Source organism: Mustela lutreola, chromosome 2 (assembly GCF_030435805.1).
Source record: "Mustela lutreola isolate mMusLut2 chromosome 2, mMusLut2.pri, whole genome shotgun sequence".
Taxonomy (NCBI): Eukaryota; Metazoa; Chordata; class Mammalia; order Carnivora; family Mustelidae; genus Mustela; species Mustela lutreola.
The window spans coordinates 7,283,526-7,297,739 of NC_081291.1; the positions used below are offsets into that span (position 1 = coordinate 7,283,526).

Here is a 14,214-nt window from a genome sequence, read left to right on the forward strand (position 1 = left end):
TAAGAGATCTAATTCTTTTCAATTAATTTTTGTTTATTTTTTTGTTTTGTTTTGCTATGCTTTCATACATACTATAATTGCAACATTATACTGTGACTAGCTTTTCTTTTAATCTATCAAACACATATTCCTGCTATGGGCCAGACACTTTTGAAAGCATTCTACAGATTAACTCATTTAATCTTTGCATCAAAGGTGTGTATGAGATATATACTGGTTTTTTTTTTTAAGATTTTCTTCTTTTTTTTAAGGTTTTATTTATTTGACACAGAGATACAGAGTACAAGTACGCAGGGCAGTAGGCAGAAGGAGAGGGAGAAGCAGGCTCTCCACCGAGCAGGGAGCCAGATGTGGGGCTCAATCCCAGGACCCTGACATCATGAACTGAACCGAAAGCAGCCGTTTAACCGACTGAGCCACCCAGGCACCCCAAGATTTTATTTCTTTATTCGACAGAGCACAAGTAGGCAGAGAGAGGGAAGCAGGCTCCCTGCTAAGCAGAGAGCCCCATGCAGGGCCGATCCGAGGACCCTAAGATCATGCATGACCTGAGCAGAAGGCAGAGGCTTAGCCCACTAGGCCACCCAGGCGCCAAGATATATATTCTTATCCTCATTTGCAGAGGGAGAAGCTGAAGCACAGAGTAATTGTTCAAGGTCATAGCAAATGGAGGGCCAGGCTTTGAATCCAGCAATCTGGCTCCTGAATGCTCTTAACCTACTACATCATGTCTCAGATTTCTTGTTGATGTGTTTCCCTGTGTTTCATATGACTGCGCCTCATTCTTTTTAATGGTCGGTCACATGGGGTCTAGTTATAGATGAATTATCATTGAACTCTTCCCTATTGGTGTTTTTGCCTCTCCTATCTATCTCCAGCCTGTCCCCAGGCACCTTCTCAGTGTCCCACAGGTGCCGCACACTCAATCATAAATCGATTCAAACAGCTCATCATCCTCCTGTCGGCGCGTACTCCTGTGTCCCCAGCTAAGTGGCCATGCCAACACCCACCAGTCACCCAGGACGGAGGCAGGAGCCAGACTGAGAGGGAATAAGTTAGGTAAAGTAGGTTCCAAAAGAAGTAGAAGATGTTTGGGTCAGTGGCATAGGGAAAGGGTTAGTCTTGCAAAAGAAGAAGGAAAAAAAAAAAAAAAAAAAGGTGGGGGTATAGCTTTGGACATCTGGAGGAAACAGGTGGGAAGAGGGAGGATGGAGGAGCCAAATTTAGGCTTCTGGGTTCTTAGCTGCTCATCACCAAGGCAACCACGTTGCTACGGCAACAACTAAGGCAGCACCGCCTCTTTCAAGTTACCTCGTGGGCTGCCGTCACTCCAAACCACCCAGACACTTCCGCACGGGGGTGCGGGCCGCTCGGAACGGTTTAAGAAGGCGGGAATTACTGCCGCAGTAGCCAATCGGATGGGGCCTGCGGCGAAGGACGCAAAGGAGGGGTCCGGACTTCTCTGAAGCTCGCCAAAGGATGTCGAGAAGGACGGGCTCCAGCCCCTTCCCTACCAGTTAGGGGCCGAGTGAGGAAGGAGGCGGGATCCGGGTGAGGCGTTACGGGGGCGAGCCCCAGGTAAACTGCGGGGAGGATCCGCCCAGTCTCTCTGTTACCCAATAGAAAGCCTGAAAGCCTCTCCGGACTGTTTGGGTGCCCAATGAGCATCGTCGCCAGGCCCGGGCGCGAGGCATACCGAGCCAATCAGCGGCGGCGGTGGGCGGGCGCGGGCGGCATAGGCGGTGCGGTGGAGGCGGAGCAGGCGCTGCGGCAGGAGGGAAGATGGCGGACGAGGAGAAGCTGCCGCCCGGCTGGGAGAAGCGCATGAGCCGCAGCTCAGGTGCCGCGGGGGTCGGGGCTGGGGCGGGGCCGCGCGGGCCCGCGGAAGCAGGGCTCGAGCTCGCCCCTCGGGCGCGGCGCCGCCGCCCGATTCCCGTGGGGTCTTGGCTCCTCCGCGTCTTCCCAGGGTAACGGCCCGGGCCCGTCCCGTGGGGGCTGCGAATCAAAGGAGCGGGGATGCCGGAGGAAACTGAGGCAAGGGGCGGGGCCGGAGAGACCCAGCGCGCTGCCGGGGGCGGTAGGGGGGCGGTGAAGGGCCGGTGATCCCGCTGCAGTCCCCCGGGTGATGGCTCTGGCCCTGCGGATCCGGCTGACACCTTTTGGCCTGATGCACCTGACGTCCCCGGGGAACGTCTCTGCACTCCGCTGGGCCCGGGGGGCACCCCCGGGGAAAGACACCCCAACCCCATGCTCAGGGCGTGGCCCCCAGGGTGTTACCCGGCCTCGGGCCCACAGCCTACTCTTGCTAACGCGCCTGCCATCCCCACCCCATCTCGCGCTGAGTTGGCCGCATCTGGCCCCGTGGTCTGCCTGAGGATGGACCCTGTGCTGGAATCCCGATTTAAGGCTTATCCTCGATAATAATATATCAGTAATAGGGCACGTTCATCTCACCGCCCAGCAATGCGCCAAGTGTGTTTTAAGTGTGTTCTCTCTGAATGACCACGACTCTGGGAGGTAGGTCGTTATTACCCCCATTTTGCAGGTGGGGAGACTGAAGTCGGAAAACTTAAAGAACTCACCCAAGGTCATTCATTCCAGGGCGGGGGCTGGATTAGAAGTGTGGCTGCAGAGCCCCCTGCCCTTTGTCACCGCAGACGAGTGAGGAGGGCCCAGCATCTCACCGCACCGCCTCCATAACCCATAAAAATCACAGTCACAGCAATTTCTGTTAATTGAGTGCCAGGCCCTCTGGTGAGCACTTCCCGGATAACATCACTGTTCTCCACATTAACGCTAGGAAGTTATGTCCTTAATTCTGTCACTTCACCCCCACTTTTCAGATGACAAAACCAGGGTTCTGGGAGGCAGAGGCCATTGCTAAGGTTTTAAGGTCAGTCCCTTGCTCAGCTCTCCCCCAGTGTGCTCCAGCTCTGCTCTGTGGCCGCAATCTGCAGCACGAATCTCGTGCCCGGTTCTGGGCCCCTCCTGCCATTTCTGCTTGATTCCACCGTAGTGATTTTCCTCAGCAGTGACAGTCAGCTCTTCACGGTGCTGGGTGCGAGTCATCCATGCAACCCAGGCAAAATCTCAGCCCCTGGAACGATGCCTGGGCTCTCCTGGGTCCTACTTCAGTCTTCTCGCTTGCAGCCTTCCCTCCTTCCTGCTCCTCGGGCCCTGGGTAACCTCCAGCCCCTAGGAGTGCAGGGCCCTGGGTGTGGATTAAGAACGGAGCTTTTGTGTTTGACAACCTGGGAGTAGTTCCTGCCTCCAACCACGCGTGCCTGGAGCAGAGTGTGCCCTCAGGAAGCATTACCAAAGATACGGAAAGTGAGGCCTCCTTTCTGTCGTAGTAGCTGTTAGACTCCTACAGGGTCCTAGCCACTACCGTTAAGTGTGGGGAGAGCTGTGAGCTTCCTCCATCCTTAGACCGACCCTGCAGGCAGGGACTGTTGTGATCTGCATTCTACGGGTGACAAAATCCAGGCCCAGAGAGGGTAGCTCACACAGTGAGTGACAGAGGTGTCAGAGCCAGATTTGAACAGGCAGCCCGGCCGCTGGGGGGGTGCTCCACACCACTCCCTGCCTGACCCCCCACCCAGCTTTCTCTCTCCTGTCCCTCTGGGATGTTTTCCTCCTTGAAATCACCAGTAACGGAATTATTACATTGTCTTAATTGCTTGTCGGCTGCCTGTCTGTCCCGACACTGAGAATGTTAGCTCCCTAAGGGCCTGTGGCACGTGGTGGACACTGGATTTGTTGAACGAAGGCATGCCACTGGCCAGCACCTTATCTTGGCCTCCGGGTGGTGTCCTCTGAGCAGGTCCCCGCTGAATCCCTGTCTCCCCCCTTCTCCAGGCCGGGTGTACTACTTCAATCACATCACTAACGCCAGCCAGTGGGAGCGGCCGAGTGGCAACAGCAGCAGTGGCAGCAAAAATGGACAGGGGGAGCCCACCAGGGTCCGCTGCTCACACCTGCTTGTCAAGCACAGCCAGTCACGGCGGCCCTCGTCCTGGCGGCAGGAGAAGATCACCAGGACCAAGGAGGAGGCCCTGGAGCTGATTAATGGTGAGCAGGGCTGGAAACAGGTTGGGGGAAGTTGTGGGTGGGGGGAGCGTAGAAATCACACCAGACCCTGCACCCCACAGCCAGCTCAGCCGTCCGCATTGACTGACACGGAAGTGCCTAAACATGACATGAGCCTGGGCCACACAGCTCCCTGTCCTTTTTTTTTTTTTCTGTCTGGCATCTGAGGGCAAGCCAGGTTAGACAGGAAGGACCCAGCCTTGGGGGCTGGCAGACCTGGGTTCAGGTGGTAGCTATACCCTGTAAGCTCCAGGACATTGGGGGACCTTGGGTAAGCTCCTTAAGACTCAGTTTTCACCTCTGTAAAATGGGCATTTTCACATACCTGCCCCTGAGGCCCAGGTGAGAGTGTTTGGTCCCAGTAGCCCTCAGTCAGTGGGAGCTGTTGTTGATGGCAATGTCATCCAGCGGGTTCTGGAACACATAGGGTGGGTCGGGAGCGAGGTTGGAAAATTAGCAACGTAGAACTTCCTAGCAGAGTCAGTGAATTACTTCTGCCCTGACAAAGGAAGCTGTTCCTGTCTCTGCTCTGTGTTTCCTCCAGAGTCTAGAGCACTGGTGAGTACACAAACCTTTTCTTTAAGAAGGTCAGACGATAAATAAGTTAGATTTTGTAGGCCGTACGCTGTACAGGTCTGCTTTATAATTGATAGCAGCCTGAGATAATATGTATGTACACAAGCAGGTGTGTCAGTAAAACTTTATGAAAACAGCAGCATTTAGTTCATTATGGCCGTCAGTTACAGAACCCTGTTATAGAGCCGCCTAGCATGGCCACCACTACCTACATGGGGCTGTTTCCATTTAAATTAATTAAAACTAAGGCCTGTTAGAGATGGGTTCCTCACACTGCTGTACTTGCAGTGCTCAGTAGCCACATGGGGTGAGCGGCTGTCATCTTCACACAGATCTAAAACACTTCCACCCTTACAGGAAGTTCTGTGGGACAAGGCTGGTCTGGATCTCATTGTGGTGTCCCCATTCAGGCTCTGCCACCACAGACCCCCAGACCTCTCCTGGGCTGCTTTTTTTTTTTTTTTAAGAGATTTTATTTATTTGACAGACAATGATCACAAGTAGGCAGAGAGGCAGGCAGAGAGAGAGGAGGAAGCAGGCTCCCTGCTGAGCAGAGAGCCTGATGCAGGGCTCGATCCCAGGACCCTGAGATCATGACCCAAGCCGAAGGTAGAGGCTTAACCCATTGAGCCACCCAGGTGCCCCAGAAGTTGTGTTTTGATAGTAGGACCTACACCCCATAGGGTAGTTGTGAAGACTCTGACCCAGGGCAGTAAAGCGTGAATAACAGTTCTGGTGTCTAGTAAAAGTTCTCGAATTGCTAGCGGTCATGATGATTGTTGCTAGGAGCACAGGCCTGGCAAAGTGCACACTCGGTCAGTACTGACTGTTGTTCTACTGGTCCAGTTATCGCTTGGTCCAGGATTTGGCCTCCAGGATATTACTTACACCCACCCACAGCACCACCCCCCGCCCCCGTACAATGTCTGGCCCCTGCGAGCCTCACACCTCGCCGTTATAAAGAGGAACAGAGTTCACATACTGATCCGGAAGGCAGATTAAAGAGCTCACCTCATGAACTCCGTGAGGACAGGGACTGGCTCTCTTCCCTCCATAGTCCCACCGCTCTACACACAGCCTGGCCTGCCACCAGTGCTCACAGCCTTGTTTCAGGAACCAGCAGGAAGCGAGGATTCCTAGCAGAGAAAGTGGCACAAGTAAAGGCATGGGGCAAGGCCATAGCCAGGACTCAGGAAGGCCGTGTAGGGGGACTGCGATGGGATGAGAGCCTTCAAGGGCACGTCCCAGCAAGGTTAAGGGGACCCCTGAGTGAGGCGAAGGCACTTTGCTCTCAGGAAAGAGCTGTGTGGCTGGAGTGTGAAGGGCCAGGGACACTGGAAGGCCCAGAGCCCAGGCCAGGAGGGTCTGTCAGTGAGCAATGAGGGGGTTCTGGCTGTCCCAGGGGAAGAGGAGGAAGTGAGTGGGGAAAGCCCAGAGAATCACACGGTGACTTGGGTCTTCCCAGCTCAAGTGGTCCCTGTTCTGAGGCTTTGGGACCCACAAGAATGGGCAAGAGGCAAGAGACACTTGGAGACTGAGTGGTAAGAGGTGCCGTCGCTGCTGGAGGGGACTTGGGAAGAGGCGAGTCTGGGGAGGGACTCATTAAGTCTGAGGGGTCCAAGGAAGAGCCGTTGGGGGGCGACTGGGAAAGAGTCTAGATTCAGCAGAGCAGCCAGGCCAGAGATGGAGACCTTTGGGACAGTCTTGGCAAGAGATGGCCAGAGGCTGAGGCAGGAGGGCACGGGGAGATCTGAGCATGGCGGTCAGGCCACGGGGACCGCCTGGGAGGGGCTGGTGAGAGTGCCTCCCCGTCTTCAGGATGGATGGGGTGTGCTCTTGCTGGGCTGACGCTGTGGCAAGTGCCGAGGTCAGCTTAGGTCTTGGAGATTGAGGATCGGGGAGGTGCTCCCGGGAGCATCAGGTGCCGGGGCCTAACCTAGGTCAGTGCAGACTCGGGCATGTTAGCAGCGGCTGGACACAGGGGCTGTGCAGATGGCCTGGGGAGAGCTGTGAGAGGACGTGCAGGTACAGGCAGTGCTGCCCAAGGGGCCACGGAGGGGTGAGGGGAGCAGATGCCGGAGAGGTCCGGAGGCAGAATCAGGACTGGGTAGCGGGTTAGCTGGGCGGGGCAGGGTGAGGTCAGAACTCATGAGACTCCTGCAGTCACACACAGACGGAGCCTGTGCCAGCCATGTGGCCCTGGGCAAGTGTCTCAGAGCCTTCCTTGGCTGCATCATCACAGGGGCAGGATGGCCGTGAGATGAGGGGCCGGCCAGCGGAGCAGTGGGCTCCGTGCCAGGCTCTTGGTGTCTACATGGGGACCCCAGGCATTCAGGCATGTGTGGTTGGTGGCCAAGGTCAGGACAGTGCATCTGCTGAAAGAGCTCTGGGCAGCCTGATGGGCTCCACATATAGACCATCTGGTGACCTTGGCCTTTTTACTCGGTGTCTTGAGGTGGGGCTGGGGTGGGCCCCCTCAGGGGTCATTAGGTGGCTCAGTGAGACAGCCCAGGCCACGGTGTGCCTCATAACCAGACGCTCGTGTGCTCGGTCGGCAAGGTGGGGGCGTCCAGGCTCGATGTTCTCTTCCATGAAAGAGGATGTTCCCTCTGTCCTGGGCTTGTTCTGAGCAATCAAAAGATCAGGCTTGGGGCTCGAATCTCATCAGTACCCAGTTAGGTCCAGTTCTCCCCATCGCCCCGAGGGGACAGGCTGCCTGCGGTAAGAGCCAGCGCGTCTGCGTTTTCTGCTGAGGTTCCTTTTCCTCTGCAGCTGCTGGGCTGTGGCCAGGCCCTGTCAGGGATCTGAGGACCAGCTGCCTGTCATTGCCAGTGTCCTTGCCTAAGGAGGCCAGGCTGTGGAGAAGCCCTCTCCACCTGTTCCCCGTCCCTCCACCCGCATGTGCTCAGGGCCTGAGGGTCCCAGGGAGGCCCCAGGGCAAGGAGCAGCTCCTTAGCACACAGCCATGCCCAGGACTTGAGGGTCCCAGGGAGGCAGCAATCCCTCAGACATACCCATACCCAGGGTCTGAGGGCCAGTGAGCACTTTTGGCCTAGTGTCCCCACCCAAGGTCTGGGAGTCCCTTCCAGACTGCTGGCTTCAGGCTGGGTCTCTGGTCTCTGTGGCCCCTCCCCCTGGATCTTGGGTGTTCTAGGACAGCAGATTAATCCCGTCACCTTTTTCTCTGTCTAGGCCCCTTCCCTAGTTTGTCTCTAAATCTTTTTAGGGGTGCTTGGGTGACCCAGTTGGTTAAGCACCCAACTCTTGATTTCAGTTCAGGTCATGATCTCAGGGTTGTGAGATCGAGCCCCACATTGGGCTCTGCCCTGGGGCATGGAGCCTGCTTAGGATTCTCTCTCCCTCTCCCTCTGTGCCTCCCTTCCTTTAAAAAAAAAAAAAAAAAAAAGAGTCAGAGACCACCCCCTTTGTTTACTCACTTTCCCCTAAATAACTGTGGTGCATTCACTCAGGGTTCTGTACAGAATACCATGGGCTGGGTGTCTATTTGCCACAGTTCTGGGGCTGGAAGTCTGAGATGAAGGTTCTGGTGAAGACGCTCTTTCTGGCTTGTGGACCGCTGCCTTCTCACTGTGTGCTCGTCTGGGCTTTCCTTGGTGTGTGCACATGGGGAATGAGCCACGGAGCTCTCTAGGATCTTTTCTTGTAAGGACACTAATCCTGTGGGATCAGGGGCCTCCATTATGACTTCATTTAACCCTGATCACTTGTGTGAAGGCCCCACTCCAAAAACAGGCACATTGGGGATTGAGGCTTCTAAGTATGAATTTGGGGGGACACAGTTCAGTCCGTAACGTAGGGACGGACAGCTGGTAACTCTCAGGAGCTTGCTCTTGTGCCAGCAGGAACAACCCCTCCTGGGAGCCTTCCAAGGTGGGAGCTGCTATCATTAGCCCATTTTACAGGCCAGGCAAATAAGCCTCCGAGAGGCAGTCAGCCACCAGGGTCATGGAGCTCAGGAGGGGTAGACCTGAGCTCCGAATGCAGCATCTCGGTGGCCTGGAGTTTGCCTTTCTCAGCCTCAGAGACACACTGAGCAGGCCAGCCTGTGATCTGACCACAGGTGCCCTTTTGTCATTCAGCCAGTTTCAGGGTCTCCTGAGCTCCCTGAAGCAGGTGAGAGTTCCCTGCTTCAGACTGGGAGCTCCTTGAGAGGCCGCCCCCGGGTCTGCCTCCCTCATCCGGAGCTCCATTGGATGGGCGCTGTCTTGGTGAGGGGAGCAGGCAGGCCAGGGTGTTGTGGGGGCGGAGTAACTGGTAGGTGCTTCCCTTTTCTCCCCCTCTTGAGCCTTCTGATCTGAGGTGCACGGAGGAAAAACGAGGTTTCAGCGTTCCTGCCTAAAGAGCGGAGGGGTGGATCCCTCCCCCTCCTTCCCCGTGCCCTGTTTCTGTCTCATGTCTCATTTATTGATGGATTCCTTCAGCATTCGCGAGCACCTGTTCTGTGCACGGAGCTGGGTGCTGGGAACACAGCCATGACCGAGGCCAGCCGGCCCTGCCATCCCAGCGCGAGGCGGGTGACAGACACACAGACAGGGCACGGGCAAATGCAGGGAGGCACCTCACACAGCAGTCTGGGGAAAGGCTCCTGGGTGAGGCCAGAGGATGACGCATGAGCTTCCTGCGGGAAGAGACCATTAAGCAGTGGCCTCAAGGTGGTAGGAGTAGGGCGGGGCTGGGAGAGATGTCCCCAGGGGATGGGGGAATCCTGAGCCAAGGGGTCGCACAGGGGTCTGAAGCTCCCCTTGCATCTTGGCTTGTGGCCAGCCTGCTGAAAATCAGCTTCTAGAAAGGAGAGATCAGAAAGGAGTGAGGTATTTTGTTTTTAATCACTTGAGGATCCTATCCAAGCAGAAAGTTTCCCGAGAGTTGGCTGGTCAGAGGAAGATTTGGGTGCTGTGAACCATGGCGGGTAAAAGCTTGGCTTTTATTTGATTTTTAGGCTGATATCTGTGTACCTGGGCTAGGCCATCTAGTCTCGGGGTCCCTGCTGCCCCTCTGTCCCAGCTCCTAGAGCCTGGCCTGGTGGGGCGGGGGCGGGGCTCGGGGCGCCGCCGGTGCTGGGCATGCGCGGACAGGGACAGTGGACCGGGACCGAGAGGAACCCTATGTGCTCAGGATTCTCCAGCCCGCGAACCGAGGTCCAGACAGAAGGGAGAGGAGGAGGAATCTCGAGGCTTCCCAGGTGAGGCGGAGAGACGGCCAGAAGTCCAAGGAGCGGAGATGGGGGGGTGTCTTAATGACGTCTGCGTCAGCGTGGATCACGGGTGGGTGCAGCTGGCACAGGGGGGAGCCGCCGAGCAGCCCCAGCGGCGCATGACAGGCAGACATCACCGCTGCCCGCAGAGGGCGGGGCTTGTGTCGCGCTGGCGAGCCTTTCTGGCCAAGCAGCCGATCACACTGTCGACCAGACCAGGGTGAGCCCTACAGGCAAGGGGGCCCCGGGATGGGCACATCACCCAGACACAGGGGGAACCTTCTCACTGAGATGTGCAGCCCTCATGGAAGGGAGAACTGTCACAGCGAGTGTCATCTCTCAAGGTCTCCATGCCAGGCGCTGTGCTGAGTGTCCCTGTGGCCTGCTGGCAGGGGACTAATGGTTCAGAGGCAAAGGGATGGTCAGGACAGGACAGGAGTGACGGGAACCTGGGGAATGCGGGGGTGATGAGGCCAGCCGTGGAAGCAACCAAGCAGATCAGACACCAGGATGCTGGTCGCTGCCGTGTCGTGCATGGTTGTCGTCATGGTTTGCTGTTCATTTGTGGTCCTTGCAAGGTTTGCACTAGCTCAGCATCCGGCAGATGACCTGACTGGGTGTCTGGGCCTCAGAGCACAGGTGGATTAGCCAGCAGTGTCCCTGTGGTGCTCAGACAGGAGCAGTGGACAGAAGTGTCACAGAGGTGTTGAGAAGCCCACCGGCGGGTGTAACAGGAAGAGCCGCACGTTCAGTGTGGCTGGGTGGGTGTGCGGAATGTCCCCGGGAAAGTAGCTGCCTGGGAAGCCATGAGGGACCAGCTCGGGGTGAGGGGCCATTCTGGTGGTCGGGAACTGGGTGTCCTGGGAGCCCACCCAGTGGCTGCCCCGGTGGGCACAGGGACAAGACCAGTGAGAATGGTATTCGTGTGCTGGGCAGCTGGTTGGAGCAGGACGGAGAGTACTTAGGGGAAGAACAGATGGGTTCTGGCTCCAAGGGCTCCTGCCTGAACTCCAGAACGAGTGGGGGCTCTTCTCCACCAGGCACACACAGTCCTCCTGCGCGCTTTGCTCCCCACGTGCTACCCCTGACCTCCCTCGCCCCCCAGGGAGAATTGGTCCCCAACAGGGCAGTTTGTGCCACACAGAGGGTGAAGCCAGTGTGATGCCAGCAGAGCCTTTTCGGGCAGCTGGGAGAAGAACTGTCAGCTGCTTCTGGGGCCACAGCCCATGGGAGTGACAGGTGTCCTACCTAAGCTGCCTCGTGGTCTCTTCAGGACACCCCGGAAGCAGCCTAGGCCTTCCTCCCAGTTTCCGTAATGTTGGACAGCTGAGGCCCAGGGGCTGAGAATTCAGCCAACACCCCTGGCAGAGCTGGCCTGGTGCCCCAGCCTCCTGCCTTTCTCCTAGAAGCCTCTAGAAAATTTCCCCATCACCACTCTGGGGATCTTGGTGGGGGCCCTGGGTCCCAGCATCCCTCTTCAGTGTCTGCCCTGCCTTCTGTTCTCCTCCCCAACAGGGCCTGGAAGTAGATTTTTTTCCCCCAAAATATGTGTTGGGGGGTGTGCTATGAACATGCTCTCTTCATGTTATGTTGGTGGGGAGCGGCAGGGGTGATGGGGGGAGCTGGAGGAATGGGTGTGAGACCAGCACTGAGGCCACCGCGGGGTCAGGTGTACCCGCATGTTGGAGGGGGCAGCATTTGTGGACGTGTGTGAGGCGAGTGTTCACACGTGCGCATGGGCAGAGTTGGGCAGGGTTGCACGCCTTCCTTCCGAGTGAAGAGCCGTCCTCCACTTGGAGCCCTGCACCCCGTCCTGCCTGCTTTTGATGCTACGTCTCCCTGTATGTCCCCATGTCATGTGTGTCCACAGGCTACATCCAGAAGATCAAGTCAGGAGAGGAAGACTTTGAATCTCTGGCCTCACAGTTCAGCGACTGCAGCTCGGCCAAGGCCAGGGGAGACCTGGGTGCCTTCAGCAGAGGTGCGCGAGAAGCGGGCCCTACCTAGCTTTAGCAGAGCCTCTGTCCCATTAGTTGCGAGGGACAGCCCTGGCTACACAGGCGTTCAGGGTCCACTAGGTGGCAGCACAGTCCTGCAAGCTTCAGAGGGACTTACCCTGCTTTGGCAGGGGGGCGGCGAGGGGAGGGGGAATGCTGCAGAGCCTGCTGCCGGGTGTCCTTCCCTCCTGCGGTGGGGAGTGGGTCTGAGGGTCTCTCTGTGCAGTTGTTCCCAGCACAGACCCAGCAAAACGGGTACTGGCTGCCATTTGTCCCTCCTCAGGTTTAGGGGTATAAGGCTGGGTCCCCGGAGAGCCCTGGGGCCTGTCCCTAGGAATGCCCCTCCCAGCGCCACCCTCCGGAGCGGGGACAGCAGTGGGGAGGAGAGAGTTCAGCTCAGCGGCCCTGAGTATAGGCCTCTGGCTCGGGTCAGTGAGAAGGGAGGAGCAGGAGCGGATCAGGCCACCTCCTCCTCCTCTCCCTCCTCCACCGCCTCCATCCTGGGGTCTGCAGAGCATCAGGGAGGGGCCCAGGATGGGGTGAGGAGGGCGGGGAGAGCTGGCACAGGGCTGTCAGCCGCCTGCCCGCCCCAGGAGACAGGCGGACAGATGATGCGGCAGGGGCTGCCACCGGGGGCCTTGGGAGGCGAGTTCATCACTGAAATGTGCCTCCCGAGTGTGCGGCGGTGGCAGCCGCTCTGCCTGCCATCCCTCATGCTGTCCCTGGGCTTCCTGGGGCCGCCTTAATGGCTCTGCCGCCCCACTGACAGGGCCATAAACCGCATGACAAATGAGCGTGGGGCTCGGCGCAGGTGGGAGCCCCATCTGCCCGCCCCACCCAGGCTTGGCCTGTGGCCGAGCCTTGACCCCCACGCGCCACCCCTGCCGCTTCTCCAGGTCAGATGCAGAAGCCATTCGAAGATGCCTCCTTTGCCCTGCGGACGGGGGAGATGAGCGGCCCCGTGTTCACGGACTCCGGCATCCATATCATCCTACGCACGGAGTGAGGGCTCTGGGTGGCTTAGGCCTGGCCTGCAGGGGCGGGTGGGGCGGAACGGGGGTGGCTGGGCCCACAGACTCTGCTCCCTGCTGTCGGCTGGCCAGCGGGTGCCCCTCCCTGCTGACGTCACAGTATTTATTGTTCCCAAAATGGCTGAGGGGAGCGCTTCGCCCTTGGGGGTCCCCCTCTGCCCCCAGCTGGGGCTGTCCCTGCCAGACTCTTCTCCCCTTTAGGAATTGACTTCAGAAGGGCAGGTGGGTGGGGAGGCTCCCGGACAGAAGGGGTGGGGATGACCTGTCCCAGAGAGAAGGCCTCGTCAGCTGAGCTGCCCCCTGTGTCCCTCCTCGCCACCCAGGTCCAGGACGGGGGCAGGACGGCCTTGTTTCTGGTTATGCTATATTCCTCTGTTCAGCTGCAAAAAGCAAATGATCCACGTGGGGCCCAGGCTGCCCACCACCTCGGGGCCCTCACTGGGGGGCAGTGCAGCCCCCTACGCACCCTCGATTAAACTTGGAACCACTACTGTGCTGTCCTGTGTCTCATTGCCGCCCTGAAGTGAGGGGGGAGCTGTCAGGGGCCACCATCTTCTACTGTCTCTAGCGTCCCAAGTATCCAAGCTGCATTTCATCCCTGAGAAGCCCCCCTTCATCCTGGGCCCGGGGTGGAGGTGGGGTGGTCCCAGCAGGGAAGTGGGGCACCAGTGTCTGTGGTCCTCAAACTTGGGTGTTTAAGAATGTTCTAGAATGCAGGGGCAGTGCCCTGACCTCACCTCACATATCTGGATTCAGTGGGTCAGGGTGGAGCTGGGGATCTGCAGGGGATCCTGGGCGGGACAGACCACAATTCCCCCCCCACCCCCCCTCCGGCCCTGGCTGTCCTCTGCGCACCCACACACGCCCACAAGCCACTCCCAGCTAGAACAAATGACACCCAGCACCCTGAGGCCTGCTTTCCTGTTACCACAAATGTTTCTGGCAGGTTGTTCCTGGGTCCTGCCTCCTTCTCAGGTGCCGTTAACCTTAGCAACAGGGGACCAGCCACGAAGGGAGGGGGCTACTCCCGTGTGGCCTGTGGGTGTGCCCCACCTGCTTTCTGTCACCTCCTCACTGGCTACCTCTGTGCCGGGGCCTGGGGCAGAGCCCCAGCTGAATCAAAAGGTTTATGGGCTTAGCCCAGTCTGCTCCCCCTCATTTAATGGGAACCAGCCCAGATTGGGGGCGGAGGCATGCAGGCCAGCAGGGCTTGGGACCTGAACAAAAAAAGCCTGCCCAGCCCCACCTCAAGGGAGGCCTCTAGGGCTGCCTTGTAACAGTCACCTGGGCCAGCTCCCATCTGGCT

The 14,214-nt window shown here is 58.0% G+C and overlaps 1 protein-coding gene across 1 annotated transcript; it reads left to right on the forward strand.

The window, feature by feature from the left end:
- Positions 1-1,688: 1,688 nt before the first annotated feature.
- PIN1 (peptidylprolyl cis/trans isomerase, NIMA-interacting 1) lies at positions 1,689-13,398 on the forward strand. The gene is made up of 4 exons (XM_059159899.1): positions 1,689-1,840; positions 3,859-4,071; positions 11,751-11,861; positions 12,774-13,398. Exons 1-4 carry the CDS (start codon positions 1,783-1,785, stop codon positions 12,881-12,883), a joined length of 492 nt encoding a protein of 163 aa, XP_059015882.1. The 5' UTR covers positions 1,689-1,782; the 3' UTR covers positions 12,884-13,398.
- Positions 13,399-14,214: the final 816 nt, after the last annotated feature.